Source organism: Erythrolamprus reginae, chromosome 2 (genome assembly GCF_031021105.1).
Source record: "Erythrolamprus reginae isolate rEryReg1 chromosome 2, rEryReg1.hap1, whole genome shotgun sequence".
Taxonomy (NCBI): Eukaryota; Metazoa; Chordata; class Lepidosauria; order Squamata; family Dipsadidae; genus Erythrolamprus; species Erythrolamprus reginae.
The window spans coordinates 19051842-19073025 of record NC_091951.1 but is presented as its reverse complement, the minus strand read 5'-3'; the positions used below and the strand labels follow the sequence as shown (position 1 = coordinate 19073025).

Here is a 21184-nt window from a genome sequence, read left to right as displayed (position 1 = left end):
CTATCATTTCAAGAGACGACCTCAAGTACTCTGGCCAGGAGATCGGAACCCGATGCTACTACATGTCACAATTCCCACAACCAGCAATATAAATCATTCCGTACCTGCCGATTCCTTTGGCCATATCTCAGTCGGTTGGTCTTCTTCTTCCTTTCCCCCACTCTGATTCCAGAGATTGTATTCCACTTCTTTCCCTGGACCTTCACTGGGCACCATCCCAACTGGTCTATTCTTACCATCATTCCCACAGGTGTCACCTGTTGAAATCAAGCCCCATGGGAAACGTTAGGGAGAAGTAGGCCTTCAAGCCAAGATCCTTTGCCCTACAGACATGGCTGACAAATCTCTTGTTAAATTCAAGAAGCAAGGCCCACACAGATTTCTGCAAATAACTTTTATTCTTAGATCTTTGTTGTAACACAGTTCTGGTCACCACACTTCAAAAGAAGTGTCGTCAGGCATGGGGGAACTGAAACACCTCCCCCGGCCACGTACAATTTATGTATGGTATGTTTGTGTGTGTGCTTGTTAATATAGTGGGGTTCTTTTTAAAACTATTTTAAATACTTAAATTTATTGAATCTATTTGGATTTGTACGATTGGTTATATTTTTGTTGTGAGCCGCCCCGAGTTCGCGGAGAGGGGCGGCATACAAATCTAAATAATAAATAAATAAATAAAAGAGACATTGAAACTCTGGAGAAGGTGCAAAAAAGAGCAACCAAGATGATTAAGGACTGGAAACCAAGACTTACGAAGAGGGACTGAGGGAACTGGGCATGGATAGCCTGGAGAAAAGGAGGGCCAGAGCGGACATGATAGCAGTCTACAAGTATACGAGGGGATGTCACAGAGAGGAGGGGATCACTTTATTCTTCAGGGCACCAGAGGGCCGGACGAGGAACAACGGCTGGAAACTGACCAAGGAGAGATTCAACATGGAGATAAGGAGGAACTTCCTGACAGTCAGAGCGATCAACCAATGGAACAACCTACCAGAGGACGTTGTGAACTCCAACACTCTGGACATTTTTAGGAGAAAATTGAACTGCCACTTGACTGGTGTACTATAGGGTTCCTGCTTGAGCAGGAGGTTGAACTTGATGGCCCTCATGGTCCCTTTCAACTCTAACAATAAATAAATAAATTAACAGGGATGGGGAACCATGGCCCCTTTAGGACTTGTGGACTTCACCGCCCATGCTGGCTCAGGAATTCTGGGAGTTGAAGTCCACATGTCATAAAATGGCCATTGTTCCCTAAGCTGGCTCAGGAATTCTGGGAGTTGAAATCCACATGTCATAAAATGGCCATTGTTCCCTAAGCTGGCTCAGGAATTCTGGGAGTTGAAGTCCACATGTCATAAAATGGCCATTGTTCCCTAAGCTGGCTCAGGAATTCTGGGAGTTGAAGTCCAGAGGTCATAAAGGGGCCATTGTTCCCTAAGCTGGCTCAAGAATTCTGGGAGTTGAAGTCCAGAGGTCATAAAGGTGCCATTGTTCCCTAAGCTGGCTCAGGAATTCTGGGAGTTGAAGTCCACAGGTCATAAAAGGGCCATGGATCCACATGCTGACTAAGGAATTCTGGGAGTTGAAGTCCACGTGTCATAAAAGGGCCATTGGTCCTCATGCTGGCTCAGGAATTCTGGGAGTTGAAGTCCACAAATCATAAAGGGCCATCGATTCCCTACTGGCTCAGCAATTCTGGGACTTGAAGTCCAGCGAGGCCATCTGGATAGCCTGAAGGAGAAACCAGATACAGTAATACCTCATGATACGAACTTAATTGGTGCAAGGAGGAGGTTCGTAAGACGAAAGGTTCGTAAGACGAAACATTGTTTCCCATAGGAAACAATGTAAAGTCAATTAATCCGTGCAACCAAAAAAAACCCCGCAAAAAAATGGCTTTCGGCGACTGCTGGGAAGCCGCGCGGCTGTTTTAAAAGGTGACAGCCGGCCTGGGGGGCTTCCCAGCTCCCCCCCGAACCCGGGTTCGGGGTTCGGGGGGGTGCTGGGAAGCTCCCCAGGCCGGCTGCGACCTTTTAAAACAGCCGCGCCGCTTCCCAGCTGTCTCCTGAACCCGAACGCCAAAGCCGAACTTCTGCGTTCGGCTTCCGGAGACAGCTGGGAAGCGGCGCGGTTATTTTAAAAGGTGACAGCCGGGCTGGGGGGCTTCCCAGCAACCTCCCGAACCGAACCCGGGGTTCAGAAAAATTTTGCCTCTTTTTACGAACTTTGTTCGAGTTGCGAACCGGCGTTCGGGAGGCTTCTGGGAAGCCCCGCCGCCCGGCTGTCACCTTTTAAAACAGCCGCGCGGCTTCCCAGCAGTCTCCGAACGCCGGTTCGTAACTCGAAAAAAGTTCGTAAGAAGAGGCAAATTTTTTCTGAACCCCGGGTTCGTATCACGAGTTGTTCGTAAGACGAGGGGTTCGTATCTTGAGGTACCACTGTATTCTGCATCTCTTCAGAACATTTCTAGGTCCCCAGCAGTCGGGTTTCAGGCCCGGTTACAGCACGGAAACCGCTTTGGTCGCGTTGATGGATGATCTCTGGCGGGCCCGGGACAGGGGTTTATCCTCTGTCCTGGTGCTCCTCGATCTCTCAGCGCTTTCGATACCATCGACCATGGTATCCTTCTGCGCCGGTTGGAGGGGCTGGGGGTGGGAGGCACTGTTCTTCAGTGGTTCTCCTCCTACCTCTCTAGCCGGTCGCAGTCGGTGTTAGTGGGGGGTCAGAGGTCGGCTCCGAGGTCTCTCCCTTGTGGGGTGCCTCAGGGGTCGGTCCTCTCCCCCTTGCTATTTAACATCTACATGAAACCGCTGGGTGAGATCATCCAAGGACATGGGGTGAGGTATCATCAATATGCCAATGATACCCAGCTTTACATCTCCACCCCATGCCCAGTCAACGAAGCGGTGGAAGTGATGTGCCGGTGCCTGGAGGCTGTTGGGGCCTGGATGGGTGTCAACAGACTCAAACTCAACCCGGATAAGACGGAATGGCTGTGGGTTTTGCCTCCCAAGGACAATTCCATCTGTCCGTCCATTACCCTGGGGGGGGGAATTATTGACCCCCTCAGAGAGGGTCCGCAACTTGGGCGTCCTCCTCGATCCACAGCTCACATTAGAAAACCATCTCTCAGCTGTGGCGAGGGGGGCATTTGCCCAGGTTCGCCTGGTGCACCAGTTGCGGCCCTATCTGGACCGGGACTCATTGCTCACAGTCACTCATGCCCTCATCACCTCGAGGTTCGACTACTGTAATGCTCTCTACATGGGGCTACCTTTGAAAAGTGTTCGGAAACTTCAGATCGTGCAGAATGCAGCTGCGAGAGCAGTCATGGGCTTACCTAGGTACGCCCATGTTTCACCATCACTCCGCAGTCTGCATTGGCTGCCGATCAATTTCCGGTCACAATTCAAAGTGTTGGTTATGACCTTTAAAGCCTTTCATGGCATCGGACCAGAATATCTCCGAGACCGCCTCCTGCTGCACGAATCCCAGCGACCGATTAGGTCCCACAGAGTGGGCCTTCTCCGGGTCCCGTCAACTAAACAATGCCGGTTGGCGGGTCCCAGGGGAAGAGCCTTCTCTGTGGCGGCGCCGGCTCTCTGGAACCAACTCCCCCCGGAGATTAGAACTGCCCCTACTCTTCCTGCCTTCCGAAAACTCCTTAAGACTCACCTTTGCCGTCAGGCATGGGGAAACTAAACATCTCCCCTGGGCATGTTAATTTATACATGGTATGCTTGTGTGTGTGTTTGCTATTACATGGGGTTTTTCTTAAATCGTTAAATATTTTAATTAATTGGATTGTTGTGACTGTTTTTACTTGTTGTGAGCCGCCCCGAGTCTTCGGAGAGGGGCGGCATACAAGTCCAACTAATAAATAAATAAATAAATAAATTTCGTTCCAAAATGCTGGTTTTGCACATCCCTCGGGAGGAGACAGGAACCTACTTTATTTGGAGTCCAGCTACTAAACATTTGGGATCTCCTCTAACCTAACCAAATTGAACCCAGGTTAATTTCTAGTAAAAAAATTCACCTGAAGAACAGCTGGATTGATTAGAGGGCTGCAGAACACCTTCAGAAAGCTTTACCAGAGGACCACTTACCCAAAGAGACCACGGTCCCGTAGTTTTCCACCATGACTTCCTGATAGAGGGCCCTCTGCCTGGGATCCAGCATCCCCCATTCACCCTTGTTGAAGCGCACGGCCACTTCCTCAAACGTCACCTGAAGTGGAAGGGAAGAGAACATTTTTTAGATGAGCCAGATGGTTTGGAGCGCACATCTGTCCCTTTAGCCCTGGTCAGCCTTCCTCAAACCACTGTCCTCCAGATAAGAGATCAGATAAGACTTCAGATCGTTCAGAATGCAGCCGCAAGAGCAGTCATGGGCTTACCTAGGTATGCCCATGTTTCACCAACACTCCGCAGTCTGCACTGGTTGCCGATCAGTTTCCGGTCACAATTCAAAGTGTTGGTTATGACCTATAAAGCCCTTCATGGCATCGGACCAGAATATCTCCAGGACCGCCTTCTGCCGCACGAATCCCAGCGACCGGTTAGGTCCCACAGAGTTGGCCTTCTCCAGGTCCCGTCGACTAAACAATGTCATTTGGCGGGTCCCAGGGGAAGAGCCTTCTCTGTGGGGGCCCCGACCCTCTGGAACCAGCTCCCCCCAGAGATTAGAACTGCCCCCACCCTCCTTGCATTCCGTAAACTCCTTAAAACTCACCTCTGCCATCAGGCATGGGGGAATTGAGACATCTCCCCCGGGCATATACAATTTATGCATGGTATGTTTGTTTAGTAAATGGTTTTTTTTAATATTTTAAATTATAATTTAGATTTGTCATGAATTGTTTTGTTTTAGGTTTATTAGGTTTAGGTTTATTGGATTTATATGCCGCCCCTCTCCGCAAACTCGGGGCGGCTCACAACAATAATAAAAAACAGTACAGTACATAATACCAAATCCAATGCCCACCCATCTGGTTACAATTTAAAATTAATAATCTCATAAAAACAGTATATATAAAAAAAAAGGGAAAAAATCAATCGAGAAAACAACATGGGCAAGGGGGAGGTGTTTTAGTTCCCACATGCCTGACGGCAAAGGTGGGTCTTAAGGAGTTTACGAAAGGCAGGGAGGGTGGGGGAAATCCTAATCTCGGGGGAGAGCTGGTTCCAGAGGGTCGGGGGCCCCACAGAGAAGGCTCTTCCCCTGGGTCCCGCCAGACAACATTGTTTAGTCGACGGGACCCGGAGAAGGCCAACTCTGTGGGACCTAACCGGTCGCTGGGATTCGTGCGGCAGGAGGCGGTCCCGAAGATATTCTGGTCCGGTGCCATGAAGGGCTTTATAGGTCATAACCAACACTTTGAATTGTGACCGGAAACTGATCGGCAGCCAATGCAGACTGCGGAGTGTTGGAGCGATATGGGCATACTTGGAGAAGCCCATAATTGCTCTCGCAGCTGCATTCTGCACGATCTGAAGTTTCCGAACACTTTTCAAAGGTAGCCCCATGTAGAGAGCGTTACAGTAGTCGAACCTCGAGGTGATGAGGGCATGAGTGACTGTGAGCAATGACTCCCGGTCCAAATAGGGCCGCAACTGGCGCACCAGGCAAACCTGGGCAAACGCCCCCCTCGCCACAGCTGAAAGGTGTTTTTCTAATGTGAGCTGTGTATCGAGGAGGACGCCCAAGTTGCGGACCCTCTCTGAGGGGGTCAATAATTCTCCCCCCCCCCAGGGTAATGGACGGACAGATAGAATTGTCCTTGGGAGGCAAAACCCACAACCACTTCGTCTTGTCTGGGTTGAGTTTGAGTTTGTTGACACCCATCCAGGCCCCAACAGCCTCCAGGCACCGGCACATCACTTCCACTGCTTCGTTGACTGGACATGGGGTGGAGATGTACAACTGGGTATCATCGGCATATTGATGATACCTCACCTGTGAGCCGCCCCGAGTCTGTGGAGAGGGGCGGCATACAAATCTAAATAATAAATAAATAAATAATATAAATAAGAGGCATTACAAGGCGTCAGTTGGCTATGGACGAAGAGAGGACTCGCCGGCATATGTCAAACCACAAGGTTGGAGAAAGTGGTCGCTGGGGCGTGTGAGGGACAAGACAGTCCCGTAAATAATAATATAATTATGATTTATAATTATATTATTATATTATATTCTGGGCCTTGAGTTTGACACCCCTGTTCTAGGCTCTAGAGCAGTGTTTCCCAACCTTGGCAATTGGAAGATATCTGGACTTCAACTCCCAGAATTCCCCAGCCAGCATTCGCTGGCTGGGGAATTCTGGGAGTTGAAGTCCAAATATCTTCAAGTTGCCAAGGTTGGGAAACACTGCTCTAGAGTAGCAAAACCTCAGGAGAAGTGGGATCTTTGGTGCTCCCTGAGCTTGATTGCTCCCCTGGAAGACATTTCATTACTCAAACCAGCGCTCATGATGCTACCTAGTTGGGTAACAAAATGTCTGCAGGAACAAAGCAATAGAAACTGCAGTTTATTAATGTTTCCAAATGTAAAATAATGCACTTGGGGAAAAGGAATCCTCAATCTGAGTATTGCATTGGCAGTTCTGTGCTAGCAAATACTTCAGAAGAAAAGGATTTAGGGGTAGTGATTTCTGACAGTCTCAAAATGGGTGAGCAGTGTGGTCGGGCGGTAGGGAAAGCAAGTAGGATGCTTGGCTGCATAGCTAGAGGTATAACAAGCAGGAAGAGGGAGATTGTGATCCCGCTAAATAGAGCGCTGGTGAGACCACATTTGGAGTACTGTGTTCAGTTCTAGAAAATACCTACAAAAAGATATTGACAAAATTGAAGGGGTCCAAAGACGGGCTACAAGATTGGTGGAAGGTCTTAAGCATAAAACGTATCAGGAAAGACTTAATGAACTCAATCTGTATAGTCTGGAGGACAGAAGGGAAAGGGGGGACATGATCGAAACATTTAAATATGTTAAAGGGTTAAATAAGGTTCAGGAGGGAAGTGTTTTTAATAGGAAGGTGAACACAAGAACAAGGGGACACAATCTGAAGTTAGTTGGGGGAAAGATCAGAAGCAACGTGAGAAAATATTATTTTACTGAAAGAGTAGTAGATCTTTGGAACAAACTTTCAGCAGACGTGGTTGGTAAGTCCACAGTAACTGAATTTAAACATGCCTGGGATAAACTGTATATCCATCCTAAGATAAAAATACAGGAAATAGTATAAGGGCAAACTAGATGGACCATGAGGTCTTTTTCTGCCGCCAGTCTTCTATGTTTCTAAAACAACCAAGTTCAGAGAGCACCAAGGGCCCAAAGGTGTCACCTCTGAGCTATAAATATTCTCCTTTACTGGTACTTCAGAACCTTTCCCAACTCTTATTATATTACAGCTTTCATTATAAGTTCGCTCACAAAAATTTCTTCCTAGTGATAATATACTGGCTTTCCGAAAAGCCTTAAAGACCTGGCTTTTCTGGCAGGCCTGGGGTTGTTGATCAGATAGTATACCATCAGGATCAGGCCACAAGAGACTTGCACGGTTCTTTCTTAACTGTTTTAATTGCTTGATTGTTAGTTTTAGATCTTTCGAACTGTTATTAGGAGGCTTAGGTTATATTTTAATTGTATTTGGCTGTGAGCCGCTCAGAGTCCTTTGGGAGTTGGGCGACATATAAGTACAGCGGTAAGAACTTAATTCGTTCCGTGACCAGGTTCTTAAGTAGAAAAGTTTGTAAGTAGAAGGAATTTTTCCCATAGGAATCAATGTAAAAGCAAATAATGCGTGCAAACCCATTAGGAAAGAAATAAAAGCTCAGAAATTGGGTGGGAGGAGGAGGAGGAATAAGAGGAGGGCAGTCACTGCCGAAGGAAGAAGGTGAGGAGAGGAGAATCAAAAAAATCCAAAACTTTAAGGCTTAAAAAAAAAAAAGAGGTACTCTGAGGCAGTGAGGAGGAGCATGCGGCTCCCATACACTGCGCCAGACAGAGAAACCCAGGGGGAATGGCAGGAAACTGTCCGGGCCTTCATGCCACTCTCAAATTTCCTGGGAACCTTTTCGGGGTTAGGGTTCTTAAGTAGAAAATGGTTCTTAAGAAGAGGCAAAAAAATCTTGAACACCCGGTTCTTATCTAGAAAAGTGTTTAAGTAGAGGCATTCTTAAGTAGAGGTACCACTGTACAAACAAACACACATGCCGCCCCGAGTCTACGGAGAGGGGCGGCATACAAATCTAATAGATAGATAGATAGATAGATGGATGGATGGATGGATGGATGGATGGATGGATGGATGGATAAATAAATAAATAAATAAATAAATAAATAAATAAATAAGTAAAATGTGTTAGCCAGGAAAAAGTGCCATCGGATTAGTCCCGATTTTTTCATTGGAGCTGCAGGCATCAGATCTGAGATCCATACACTCTACGGCAGTGTTTCCCAACCATGACAACGTGAAGATATTTGGACTTCAACTCCCAGAATTCCCCAGCCAGCAAATAGGAAAGTGAACACAAGAACAAGGGGACACAATCTGAAGTTAGTTGGGGGAAAGATCAAAGGCAACATGAGAAAATATTATTTTACTGAAAGAGTAGTAGATCCTTGGAACAAACTTCCAGCAGACGTGGTTGGTAAATCCACCGTAACTGAATTTAAATATGCCTGGGATAAACATAGATCCATCCTAAGATAAAATACAGGAAATAGTATAAGGGCAGACTAGATGGACCATGAGGTCTTTTTCTGCCGTCAGTCTTCTATGTTTCTATGTTTCTACATGTTGTGTTTATTATTGTTGTTAGCTGCCCCGAGTCTGCGGAGAGGGGCGGCATAGAAATCCAATAAATAATAATAATAATAATAATAATAATAATAATAATAATAATTATTATTATTATTATTATTATTATTATTATTATTATTATTATTATTATTATTATAATACACATTCAACCGCATTTACTGCAATAGTAAAAACATACTCAGAGTCCAGAAGGGAAAAAAAGAAAAAAAAAATCAATTTTTTTCTACCGGTCCTGCGTACCTGACCATTCCCATAGGAGCCCATCATTGTTTCTATCCCACCTTCCTCCCGAAACAGCAGATCCCTCCTGGAAAATGCCAGGCGGTCCCGGGCTCACCTGATCATCATCTTCTTCTTCTTCCCCCAGTAAGGGATCTTCTAGCAGCGTCTGTCTTTGCCATTCCTGGTTTTGCATCTGATCCTGAGACGCACCCAGGTGGACGGCATTCTCCTCATCCAAGATGGCTGCTTTTTTTCTTCCCCTGCCATTTCCAGCCTGGAACGTTTGGGAGCCTCCCGCATCCACTTCTTCCTGCTTCAACCTGTCCCTGAACTCTGGGCTCGCAGGCAAAGGGTCTCCTTGCTTGGTCCTCATCTTCAGAACCAACACAGGTGGAATTGGAAGAGGCACGAAGCTCAGCGGCTCAAGTTCTTGACTCTACAAAGTCAATGGATTGTTGCTTGGTGAGACCGGCTGAAGGACACGGTCAGCACAGAGGCAAGACGGGTGGATTTCCAGCTAGCGAGAAGTTCTTTCCTTATCTGAAAAGAGATTGGGGGGAAAAAACACCATAATAGTTCGACATAAGAACATAAGAGCCATGGTCAATCAGGCCAAAGCCCATCAAGTCCAGCATTCTGTGTCACAGAGTGGCCCACCAATTGTCCATGGGGATCTTGAGCAGAAAGGGAAGGCGAGACCCTCCCTTTCCCTTGACCCCCAACAAGTGGGCCACTACCGCACGAATCCCAGCGGCCAATAAGGTCCCACAGAGTTGGCCTTCTCCGGGTCCCGTCGACTAAACAATGTCGTTTGGCGGGCCCCAGGGGAAGAGCCTTCTCTGTGGCGGCCCCGGCCCTCTGGAATCAACTTCCCCCGGAGATTAGAACGGCCCCCACTCTCCTTGTCTTTCGCAAGTTACTTAAGACCCACCTATATCACCAGGCATGGGGGAACTAAGACATCTCCCCCAGGCTTATTAAATTTCATGTTTGATGTGTATGTGCTGTATGGTTTTTAATTGTTGAGGTTTTATTTTATTATTAGATTTGTTCCATTGTTATACTGTTTTTATTACTGTTGTGAGACGCCCCGAGTCTTCGGAGAGGGGCGGCATACAAATCTAATAAATTGAATTGAATAAATTGAAGTGGTACTCAAGGGAATCCTGCCTGCCTCAACCAACATAGAGGCGGCACATGGACATCCGTTTCAATAACCACCGATACACTTGGCATCCATGAATCTGTCTAATCCTGCCTTGAAGCAATCAAGGCTGACAGCTGTCACGACCTCTTCTGGAAGTGAATTCCATAAACCAACAGAAAACAGAAAAGACACAGAACACAGAAAACACAGAATAGACACAGAAAAGCTAATCTCGTACAGATAATCCTCGACTTAGAACAGTTCAGTTAATGACAATTCAAAGTTACAATGGCACTTGTAACAAAAGAAGTGAGTTTTGACCATATTTAATTTAATCTAACTGACTTTTAAGCTGCCCAACTTATTGCAGTCTCTGGGCAGCATACCTAGTGTTGTGTCCCCTTGTTCTTGTGTTCACTTTCCTATTAAAAACACTTCCCTCCTGAACCTTATTTAACCCTTTAACATATTTAAATGTTTCAATCATGTCCCCCCTTTCCCTTCTGTCCTCCAGACCAGAGGTCCCCAACCGCTGGTCCGCGGACCGGGCCCGGGCCGTTGGGGTTTTCCAGCCGGTCCGCAGCGCCGCTGCCCTCCCGGCAGAGGACATTATGCAGGACAGGGTGGGGCGTCGGGCAGGGCGGGGAGAATCAGGAGGCTCCTTTGGCGGCTGGGGGCTGCCTGGCTTTGTGATTTTGGCTGGGGGGGAGTTAGGAAGGTCCTACTTCTCCCCCCCAGCCAAAAACTCAAAGCCTATCTGCTGGATACGGGCGATGAGCGGGACAGAGCAGCGCGGAAGCCTCTTGCAGCAGCTGCCACGGCCACCGGCTTTGGCGCCGCTCGTCCCGCTCATCGCCCGTATCCAGCAGATAGGCTTTGAATTTTTGGCTGGGGGGGGGAGAAGTAGGACCTTCCTAACTCCCACCCCAGCCAAAATCACAAAGCCAGGCAGCCCCCAGCTGCCAAAGGAGCCTCCTGATTCTCCCCGCCCTGTGGAGAAGTGTGGAGGGCTGCGTCACTAAGCTCCACCCCTCCATAACCCCACCCCCATTTGACCAAAGGCCCCCCTCCCCACCACCGGGCCGTGGAAAACTGATCTAGCTTAAAGCCGGTCCCTGGTGCAAAAAAGGTTGGGGACCTCTGCTCCAGACTATACAGGTTGAGTTCATTAAGTCTTTCCTGATACGTTTTATGCTTAAGACCTTCCACCATTCTTGTAGCCCGTCTTTGGACCCATTCAATTTTGTCAATATCTTTTTGTAGGTGAGGTCTCCAGAACTGAACACAGTATTCCAAATGGGGTCTCACCAGCGCTCTATATAGCGGGATCACAATCTCCCTCTTTCTGCTTGTTATACCTCTAGCTATGCAGCCAAGCATCCTACTTGCTTTCCCTACCGCCTGACTGCACTGTTCACCCATTTTGAGACTGTCAGAAATCACTACCCTTAAATCCTTTTATTCTGATTTTCAACCTTTTTTGAGCCACGGCACATTTTTTTACATTTACAAAATCCTGGGGCACACCACCAACCAAAATGACACAAAATGACACTCGAGCACAGTACATATTATACATATAGTTAATAATATAGTTTCTAAATGTATTTATACTCATTTAGTGTGAATAGGATAGACATAACCGGCTGAGGCTCAGGCTTCATCTAGTCGTGGCAACATTTACCTCCAGTCCTGACCAGGATTAGAAATTGGGATCAAGGGGAGGAGTAGCAGCTTCAGCTACTCGCCGCGGCCACGCAATGACAAGTCTGTGGCAGCCCGAGCAGGGACCTTCCTGGCTGTGGATGAGAGGCGGCCTGCTATTGGTTCATCGCTAGTGGTTGGGATGAATCCTAGAAGGTGATTGGTCCGTGAGCGTTCCCTGTGCCTCCACTCTTCCTGTCGCTGATAGCTGGAGGGATTCTGAGGGGAATGTTTATGTTCGGATGGAGGCAGCTGGCAGTGGGCCAGATAAATGGCCTCCGTGGGCCGTTTCTGGCACATGGGCCGTAGTTTGGGGCCTATATAATTTATGTATGGTGTGTCTGTGTGTATGTCTGGTTTAATAATGGGGTTTTTTTTAAAAAAAATAAAATTTATTAGATTTGTTATGAATTGTCTTATTGTATGCTGTGAACCGCCCCGAGTCTACGGAGAGGGGCGGCATAAAAAAAAATAAAAATAAAATAAAATAAAATAAAATAATAAAATAAATAAATAAATAAATTTCCCCACGGCACACCTGACCATGTCTCACGGCACACTAGTTGAAAAATACTGATGTACACTATACCTCGACTTACAGCCATCCATTTAGTAACTATTACAAAAGTTACAATGGTGCCGAAAAAAAGTGACCAATGACCGTTTCTCATATTTAATGTAATCAACATTCATTGATTCAGTTTATATTTATGATGGTCACGGCATCCCAGAGTCACATGATCCGCCTTTTACAATGTTCTGACAAACGCAAATTGAATGGGGAAACTAGATTTATTTATTTATTTATTTATTGGATTTGTATGCCGCCCCTCTCCGTAGACTCGGGGCGGCTAACAACAGTGATAAAAAACAGCATGTAACAATCCAATACTAAAATAACTAAAAAACCCTTATTATAAAACCAAACATACATACAAACATACCATGCATAAATTGTAAAGGCCTAGGGGAAAAGAATATCTCAGTTCCGCCATGCCTGATGGCTAATCTCTGGGGGGAGTTGGTTCCAGAGGGCCGGGGCCGCCACAGAGAAGGCTCTTCCCCTGGGTCCCGCCAAACGGCATTCTTTAGTTGACGGGGCCCAGAGAAGGCCAACTCTGTGGGACCTAACTGGTCGCTGGGATTCGTGCGGCAGAAGGCGGTCCCGGAGATATTCTGGTCCGATGCCATGAAGGGCTTTATAGGTCATAACCAACACTTTGAATTGTGACCGGAAACTGATCGGCAACCAATGCAGACTGCGGAGTGTTGGTGTAACATGGGCATATTTGGGGAAGCCCATGATTCCCTTTAACTTAAAAACCCCAGCAGTGACTCCGGCCAGAAAGATCCTAAAAATGGGCCCAAACTCATTTAACGGCTATCTCGCTTAACAACATCAATTTTGGGCTCAATTGCCATCATATGTTGAAGACTACCTGCATAACTTGAAAAGGCTCCTTGAACAGACTGCACTGAATAACTCAACTGCAATAATGAAGAAAATGTATTGGTGCAAAAAAAAAATCCTCCTTACCATAGGGGTTCTCTTTGCAATTATCTTGTATTTGTGTGTGTGTGTATACTCTCTGTGCAATCAGCAGCGGCCTTATTTCAGCCCCCCTGCTTCTTTATTCCTCAAACTAACAGAGCCATCCATACATTCAAGCCTCAATCCTGTCTCCGATTTTCATAGCCAATCTATTCTGCATTCTTGAGTCTCTCTCTTCCCCCACTCCTTAAACTTAAGAAACTCACCAGGTCCTGCCCAGCCATTGACCCCCAGAGTGGAAAAAAAATCTCCTATGGTGGAAAGGGCTGGGTGGGTGGAGAGAAATAGTGTTAAAAGCAGGAAGTGACCTAAACCCATTTTACAACTCTCCTTCCTAGAAGCCCTCCTAGGAACAGACATCTCGGTCAATTTAACCCTTAGAGAGAATTATCCCAGATAAAGCAGCATTGGAGGAACGGGGGCGGGACCACAGATTAGCCTTTCCTGAACCAGAGGCTCTCAAATGAAGCTGGATGGCCAGCCCCATCATCCCCAGCGGGTAGGCCCATAGGCGGGAAGTGTTTTTAATAGGAAAGTGAACACCAGAACAAGGGGACACAATCTGAAGTTAGTTGGGGGAAAGATCAAAAGCAACATGAGAAAATATTATTTGACTGAAAGAGTAGTAGATCCTTGGAACAAACTTCCAGCAGACGTGGTTGGTAAATCCACAGTAACTGAATTTAAACATGCCTGGGATAAACAAATATCCATCCTAAGATAAAATACAGAAAAATAGTATAAGGGCAGACTAGATGGATCATGAGGTCTTTTTCTGCCATCAGTCTTCTATTTTTCTATGTTTCTATAGGCAACCTGCGGAGCAATGGGAACTGTGGGCTAGCACTTCTGAAGATTAGATTAGATTAGATTTATTGGATTTATATGCCACCCCTCTCCGCAAACTCGGGCCAAGTTGGTAAAAAACAGACAAATTCTGCTCTCAAGTGGAAGAGACTTTGTGCATAAATGTTAGCCGCCCCGAATCTGCGGAGAGGGGCGGCATACAAATCCAATTAATAATAATAATAATAATAATAATAATAATAATAATAATAATAATAACAACAACAACAACAACAACAACAACTCCAAATTGCACTGGAGACTAGCCTCTGCAGTTTGCTCTAAAATCCTGGAATTCAGGAGAAACTTCCTAACAGTGAAGACAAATAATAACAATAATAACAATAACAACAATAACAACAACAACAATAATAATAATAATAATAAAATAATAATAATAATAATAACAACAACTCCAAATTGCACTGGAGACTAGCCTCTGCAGTTTGCTCTAAAATCCTGGAATTCAGGAGAAACTTCCTATTAGTGAGGACAAATAATAATAATAATAATAATAATAATAATAACAACAACAACAACAACAACAACAACAACTCCAAATTGCACTGGAGACTAGCCTCTGCAGTTTGCTCTAAAATCCTGGAATTCAGGAGAAACTTCCTAACAGTGAAGACAAATAATAACAATAATAACAATAATAATAATAACAATAACAACAAGAATAATAATAATAACAACAACAACTCCAAATTGCACTGGAGACTAGCCTCTGCAGTTTGCTCTAAAATCCTGGAATTCAGGAGAAACTTCCTATTAGTGAGGACAAATAATAATAATAATAATAATAATAATAATAACAACAACAACAACAACAACAACTCCAAATTGCACTGGAGACTAGCCTCTGCAGTTTGCTCTAAAATCCTGGAATTCAGGAGAAACTTCCTATTAGTGAGGACAAATAATAATAATAATAATAATAATAATAATAATAATAATAATAATTTATTAGATTTGTATTAAATTATTAAATTATTAAATCTAATAATTTATTAGATTTGTATGCCGCCCCTCTCCGAAGACTCGGGGCGGCTCACAACAATTAACCAGTGGAACAGAAATTGCCTCCAGAAATTGTGGGCGCTCCGTCATCAGTGGCGGATTTTAAGAAGAGACTGGACAGTCACCTGTCTGAAATGGTATAGGGCAGGGGTGGCAAATATATGGCATGCATGCCATAGGTGGCACGCGGAGCCATATCTGAGGGCGCTGCCCTATGTCAGCTCCAATGTGTATGCATGTGCTGGCCAGCTGATTTTCGGCCTTCTTGTCAGACATTTTCACTCTTCCCTGTGAAAATGGCCAGAAAAGCTTCCCAAAGCCTAGGGATTGTAAAAACGGGCCAATAAGCCAACCGGTAGTTCACGTGTGTGTCACCCCTGCCAGCCTCCTTTTTGCTGTCAGAGGTCTTCCGGAACTTCTTCGGCTTTGGACAGTTGTAACCAGACCTCTATGGTGGTTGAGGCAGGCAGGATGGCATCGGACCAGAATATCTCCGGGGCTGCCTTCTGCCGCATGAATCCCAGTGACCGGTTAGGTCCCACAGAGTTGGCCTTCTCCGGGTCCCGTCGACGAAACAATGTCGTCTGGCAGGACTCAGGGGAAGAGCCTTCTCTGTGGCAGCCCCGACCCTCTGGAATCAACTCCCCCCCGGAGATTAGGATTGCCGTTGCCCTCCTTGCCTTTCGTAAACTCCTTAAAACCCACCTCTGTCGTCCGGCATGGGGAAATTGATTCCCCTGGGCCGTTTCCGTTTTATGTATGGTTTGTATGAGACGTATGATTGTTTTTTACATTAAGGCAGTGGTTCTCAACCTTTCTAAGGCCGTGACCCCTTAATACAGTTCCTTATGTTGTGGTGGCCTCCAACCATAAGTCTAGCGCCAATTCTCCCAACCGAGCTTTGAGCTGATTGGCAGGAAGGTCAGAGAGATGCCTACACTGTAAACGCCTGATTGGTCGGATTGTAAAAATATGTTCCAAGATAGAAACATATAAACATAGAAGACTGACGGCAGAAAAAGACCTCATGGTCCATCTAATCTGCCCTTATACTATTTCCTGTATTTTTATCTTAGGATGGATATATGTTTATCCCATGCATGTTTAAATTCAGTTGTTGGATCAAGGTGGTGCCGTGGATATTGCCTACCTGGACTTCAGCAAAGCCTTTGATACAGTGCCACATAAAGAGCTGATAGATAAATTAGTGAAGATTGGACTTAATCCCTGGATAGTTCAATGGATTTGCAGCTGGCTGAAGCGTAGACATCAGAGAGTTATTGTTAACGGCGAGTATTCTGAGCAGGGTCAGGTTACAAGCGGTGTGCCACAAGGGTCTGTTCTGGGTCCTATTCTTTTTAATATGTTTGTGAGTGACATAGGGGAAGGTTTGGTAGGGAAGGTTTGCCTATTTGCCGATGACTCTAAAGTGTGCAATAGGGTTGATATTCCTGGAGGCGTCTGTAATATGGTAAATGATTTAGCTTTATATGCCGCCCCGAGTTTTCGGAGAGGGGCGGCATACAAATCCAATAAATTGAATTGAATTGAATTGAATTTACTAGATAAATGGTCAAAGCAATGGAAACTGCAGTTTAATGTTTCCAAATGTAAAATAATGCACTTGGGGAAAAGGAATCCTCAATCTGAGTATTGTATTGGCAGTTCTGTGTTAGCAAATACTTCAGAAGAAAAGGATTTAGGGGTAGTGATTTCAAAATGGGTGAGCAGTGCAGTCAGGCGGTAGGGAAAGCAAGTAGGATGCTTGGCTGCATAGCTAGAGGTATAACAAACAGGAAGAGGGAGATTGTGATCCCGCTTTATAGAGCACTGGTGAGACCCCATTTGGAATACTGTGTTCAGTTCTGGAGACCTCACCTACAAAAAGATATTGACAAAATTGAACGGGTCCAAAGACGGGCTACAAGAATGGTGGAAGGTCTTAAGCATAAAACGTATCAGGAAAGACTTAATGAACTCAATCTGTATAATCTGGAGGACAGAAGGAAAAGGGGGGACATGATCGAAACATTAAATATATTAAAGGGTTAAATAAGGTTCAGGAGGGAAGTGTTTTTAATAGGAAAGTGAACACAAGAACAAGGGGACACAATCTGGAGTTAGTTGGGGGAAAGATCAAAAGCAACATGAGAAAATATTATTTTACTGAAAGAGTAGTAGATCCTTGGAACAAACTTCCAGCAGACATGGTAGATAAATCCACAGTAACTGAATTTAAACATGCCTGGGATAAACATATATCCATCCTAAGATAAAATACAGAAAATAGTATAAGGGCAGACTAGATGGACCATGAGGTCTTTTTCTGCCGTCAGACTTCTATGTTTCTATGTTTCTACTGTGGATTTACCAACCACGTCTGCTGGAAGTTTTTTCCAAGGATGCCAGAATAAAAGCTTTAGTTCCTAATACCAGGGGAAATTTGTCTTTTTCCAGGGTCTCAGGCGACCCCCATGAAATAGTCCTTCGACCCCCAAAGGGATCCCGACCCCCAGATTGAGAACCACTGCATTAAGGGGTTTTAAACTGTTTTAATTATTGGATTTGTACTGTTTTTATTGTTGTGAGCCGCCCCGAGTCTTCGGAGAGGGGATGGCATACAAATCTAATAAATAAATAATAAATAAATAAATAAATAAATAATAATAATAATAATAATAATTCCCTTGGGTACCATTTGTTGGGGGTCAAGGGAAAGGGAGGGTCTTGCCTTCTCTTTCTGCTCAAAATCCCCATCTACAATTGGTGGGCCGCCGTGTGACACAAAATGCTGGACTCAACGGGCTTTGGCCTGATTCAGCATGGCTCTTCTTATGTTCTTATGACCTCCCACTCCTTGGCCCATTTTTTATTCTGCCACCGGCAAGGCTTTCCTGAAGGCCTCCGCAGCCAAGAAGAGCTATGGATCGATCTGGAGCTCTGCTATCAGCTACAGAGGCCTTCAGGAAAGCCTTGACGGCTGCAGAAGAAATTGGCCCACCAATTTCTGAACATTTGATTTCTGAACATTTCTGAAATCTGCGTGGGGGGAAAGCATTGCATTATGGGTGCAGTCATGTGTACCTGCGCACCGTTTTGGCACTCAAGCCAAAAAAGGGTTGCCATCGCTGGTATAGGGTCTCCTGCTTGAACAGGGGGTTAGACTATAAGACCTCAAAGGTCCCTTTCAGCTCTAATCTGACTCGGATTCTAATACAGTATTTGGACGCTTGGCAACCAGTCTGTATTTATGATGGTTTCAGTCTTCTGGAGTGATGTGACTGTTGTTTGCAACCATCAGCTATCGACAAGCAAAGTTGGGGAAACATAGAAACATTGAAGACTGACGGCAGAAAAAGACCTCATGGTCCATCTAGTCTGCCCTTATACTATTTCCTGTATTTTATCTTAGGATGGATATATGTTTATACCAGGCATGTTTAAATTCAGTTACTGTGGATTTACCAATCAGGTCGGCTGGAAATTTGTTCCAAGGATCTACTACTCTTTCAGTAAAATAATATTTTCTCATGTTGCTTTTGTTCTTTCCCCCAACTAACTTCAGATTGTGTCACCTTGTTCTTGTGTTCACTTTCCTATTAAAAACACTTCCCTCCTGAATCTTATTTAACCCTTTAACATATTTAAATGTTTCGAGCATGTCCCCCCTTTTCCTTGTGTCCTACAGACTATACAGATTGAGTTCATTAAGTCTTTCCTGATACGTTTTATGCTTTTTGTAGGTGAGGTCTCCAGAACTGAACACAGTCTCACCAGTGCTCTATATAGTGGGATCACAATCTCCCTCTTCCTGCTTGTTATACCTCTAGCTATGCAGCCAAGCATCCTACTTGCTTTTTCTACTGCCCAACCACACTGTTCACCCATTTTGAGACTGTTAGAAATCACTACCCCTAAATCCTTCTCTTCTGAAGTTTTTGCTAACACAGAACTGCCAATGCAATACTCAGATTGAGGATTCCTTTTCCCCAAGTGCATTATTTTACATTTGGAAATATTAAACTACAGTTTCCATTGCTTTCACCATTTATCTAGTATAGCTAAACCATTTACCATATTACAGACCCCTCCAGGAATATCAACCCTATTGCACACTTTAGAGTCATCGGCAAATAGGCAAAGCCGTAATCATAACAAAAATGGCAAAATCTGGCACTACTGCATGAGTTAGTGAAAAAAAGCCAATCTCAATCATGATTAAGTCAAGGACTAAGCTCCACAGTAATGGCTTTTATCGTCAAGTTCATGCCAAGGTTTAGACACTTTTCGCCTCCTTTTTCTCATGCACTGCTAGCATCAAAGCTGCTTTTTTGTGCAATTTACACACACACCTACGTTCTTTAAACAGTTGTTTCGGTTGGAATCACAACACAAAACCTGCATTTCCCCCATACTGTAATCAACCCAGCTGGTGGGTAAGTTGATCTTTTGACTTGAAAACACTACTGCATACGTGCAAAGGAATTTTTTTTAAAGGTTTGGGGGAAGCTATGTTTTCACATGGCTTTTCTACAATTATAAACACAATGAACCACTGGGAAAATATGTGATGATTTTTACATGCTCAATTCATTATGTTTAAATTCCTGTTGTTGACCTATTTTTCTTAACGGCTAATAATTTATTTCCAAAATAAAAGTGTTAACGTGATAGCGAGAAAAAAACACAACCCTTACATGCTATATCTAAATATTGCCTGGATAAATTTTTCTGACTGGAATCTGACTTGTTTCAAAGAACATCTAACATCCACAATTAAATACATCTTCTTTAAAGTTTAGTGGTATTCAATTCTAAAATGGATCTTTTCTTTTATGTATTGTATTTGTATTTGTATTTATTAGATTTGTATGCCGCCCCTCTCCGAAGACTCAGGGCGGCTAACAACAATAAAAAAGACAATGTAAACAAATCTAATATTAAAAATAATCTAAAAAACCCCAATTTAAAGAACCAATCATACATACAAGCATACCATGTATAAATTCTATAAGCCTAGGGGGAAATTTCAATTCCCCCATGCCTGACGACAGAGGTGGGTTTAAAAGAGCTTGCGAAAGGCAAGGAGGGTGGGGGCAACTCTGATATCTGGGGGGAGCTGGTTCCAGAGGGCCGGGGCCGCCACAGAGAAGGCTATTCTCCTGGGTCCCGCCAAACGACATTGTTTAGTCGACGGGACCCGGAGAAGGGCAACTCTGTGGGACCTAACCGGTCGCTGGGATTCGTGCGGCAGAAGGCGGTCCCGGAGATATTCTGGTCCGGTGCCATGAAGGGCTTTGTAGGTCATAACCAACATGTACACTGCGAGCATAAGCACCAAAGACAAATTCCTTGTGTGTCCAATCACACCTGGCCAATAAAGAATTCTATTCTATTCTATTCTAATTCTTTTCAAAAGGGATGTCAAAAATAACATCCAGAATTCTCCAACGTGTTAATAAATGTGACACGAAAATTCAAAGAATGGGGCAAAACTCACTTAACCAATGTTTGACTTACTCACAAAAAGTTTGGATTACCTGTGAAGGTGGATCCCAATGTTCACCCTAAGAGATGGAACTCCAAAACCTCGGGACAAACACCACCACCACCCCGCCCCACCAGGACCTTGTCTCTTAGACCTGCAAATCCAACTGAATATCTCAATAGAAACATAGAAACATAGAAGACTGACGGCAGAAAAAGACCTCATGATCCATCTAATCTGCCCTTATACTATTTCCTGTATTTTATCTTAGGATGGATATATGTTTATCCCAGGCATGTTTAAATTCAGTTACTGTGGATTTACCAACCACGTCTACTGGATATTTGTTCCAAGGATCCACCACACATG

General features: G+C 44.8%; 1 protein-coding gene across 4 annotated transcripts in view; it reads right to left on the bottom strand.

Moving 5' to 3' along the window:
* LOC139159819 (zinc finger protein 1 homolog) overlaps positions 1–21184 on the bottom strand; it is a 43750-nt gene that overhangs the window by 10792 nt on the left and 11774 nt on the right. For 3 of the 4 annotated variants that reach the window (XM_070737224.1, XM_070737222.1, XM_070737226.1), the window contains exons 2-4: positions 9171–9595; positions 4119–4239; positions 105–257 (exon numbers count right to left, since the gene is read on the bottom strand). In XM_070737224.1, coding sequence (XP_070593325.1) covers positions 105–257; positions 4119–4239; positions 9171–9428 — 532 coding nt within the window. In that variant the 5' untranslated portion in view covers positions 9429–9595. Of the gene's footprint in view, positions 1–104; positions 258–4118; positions 4240–9170; positions 9596–13664; positions 13733–21184 lie in introns of those variants that run through there. The other variant, XM_070737223.1, reaches the window with a different exon arrangement.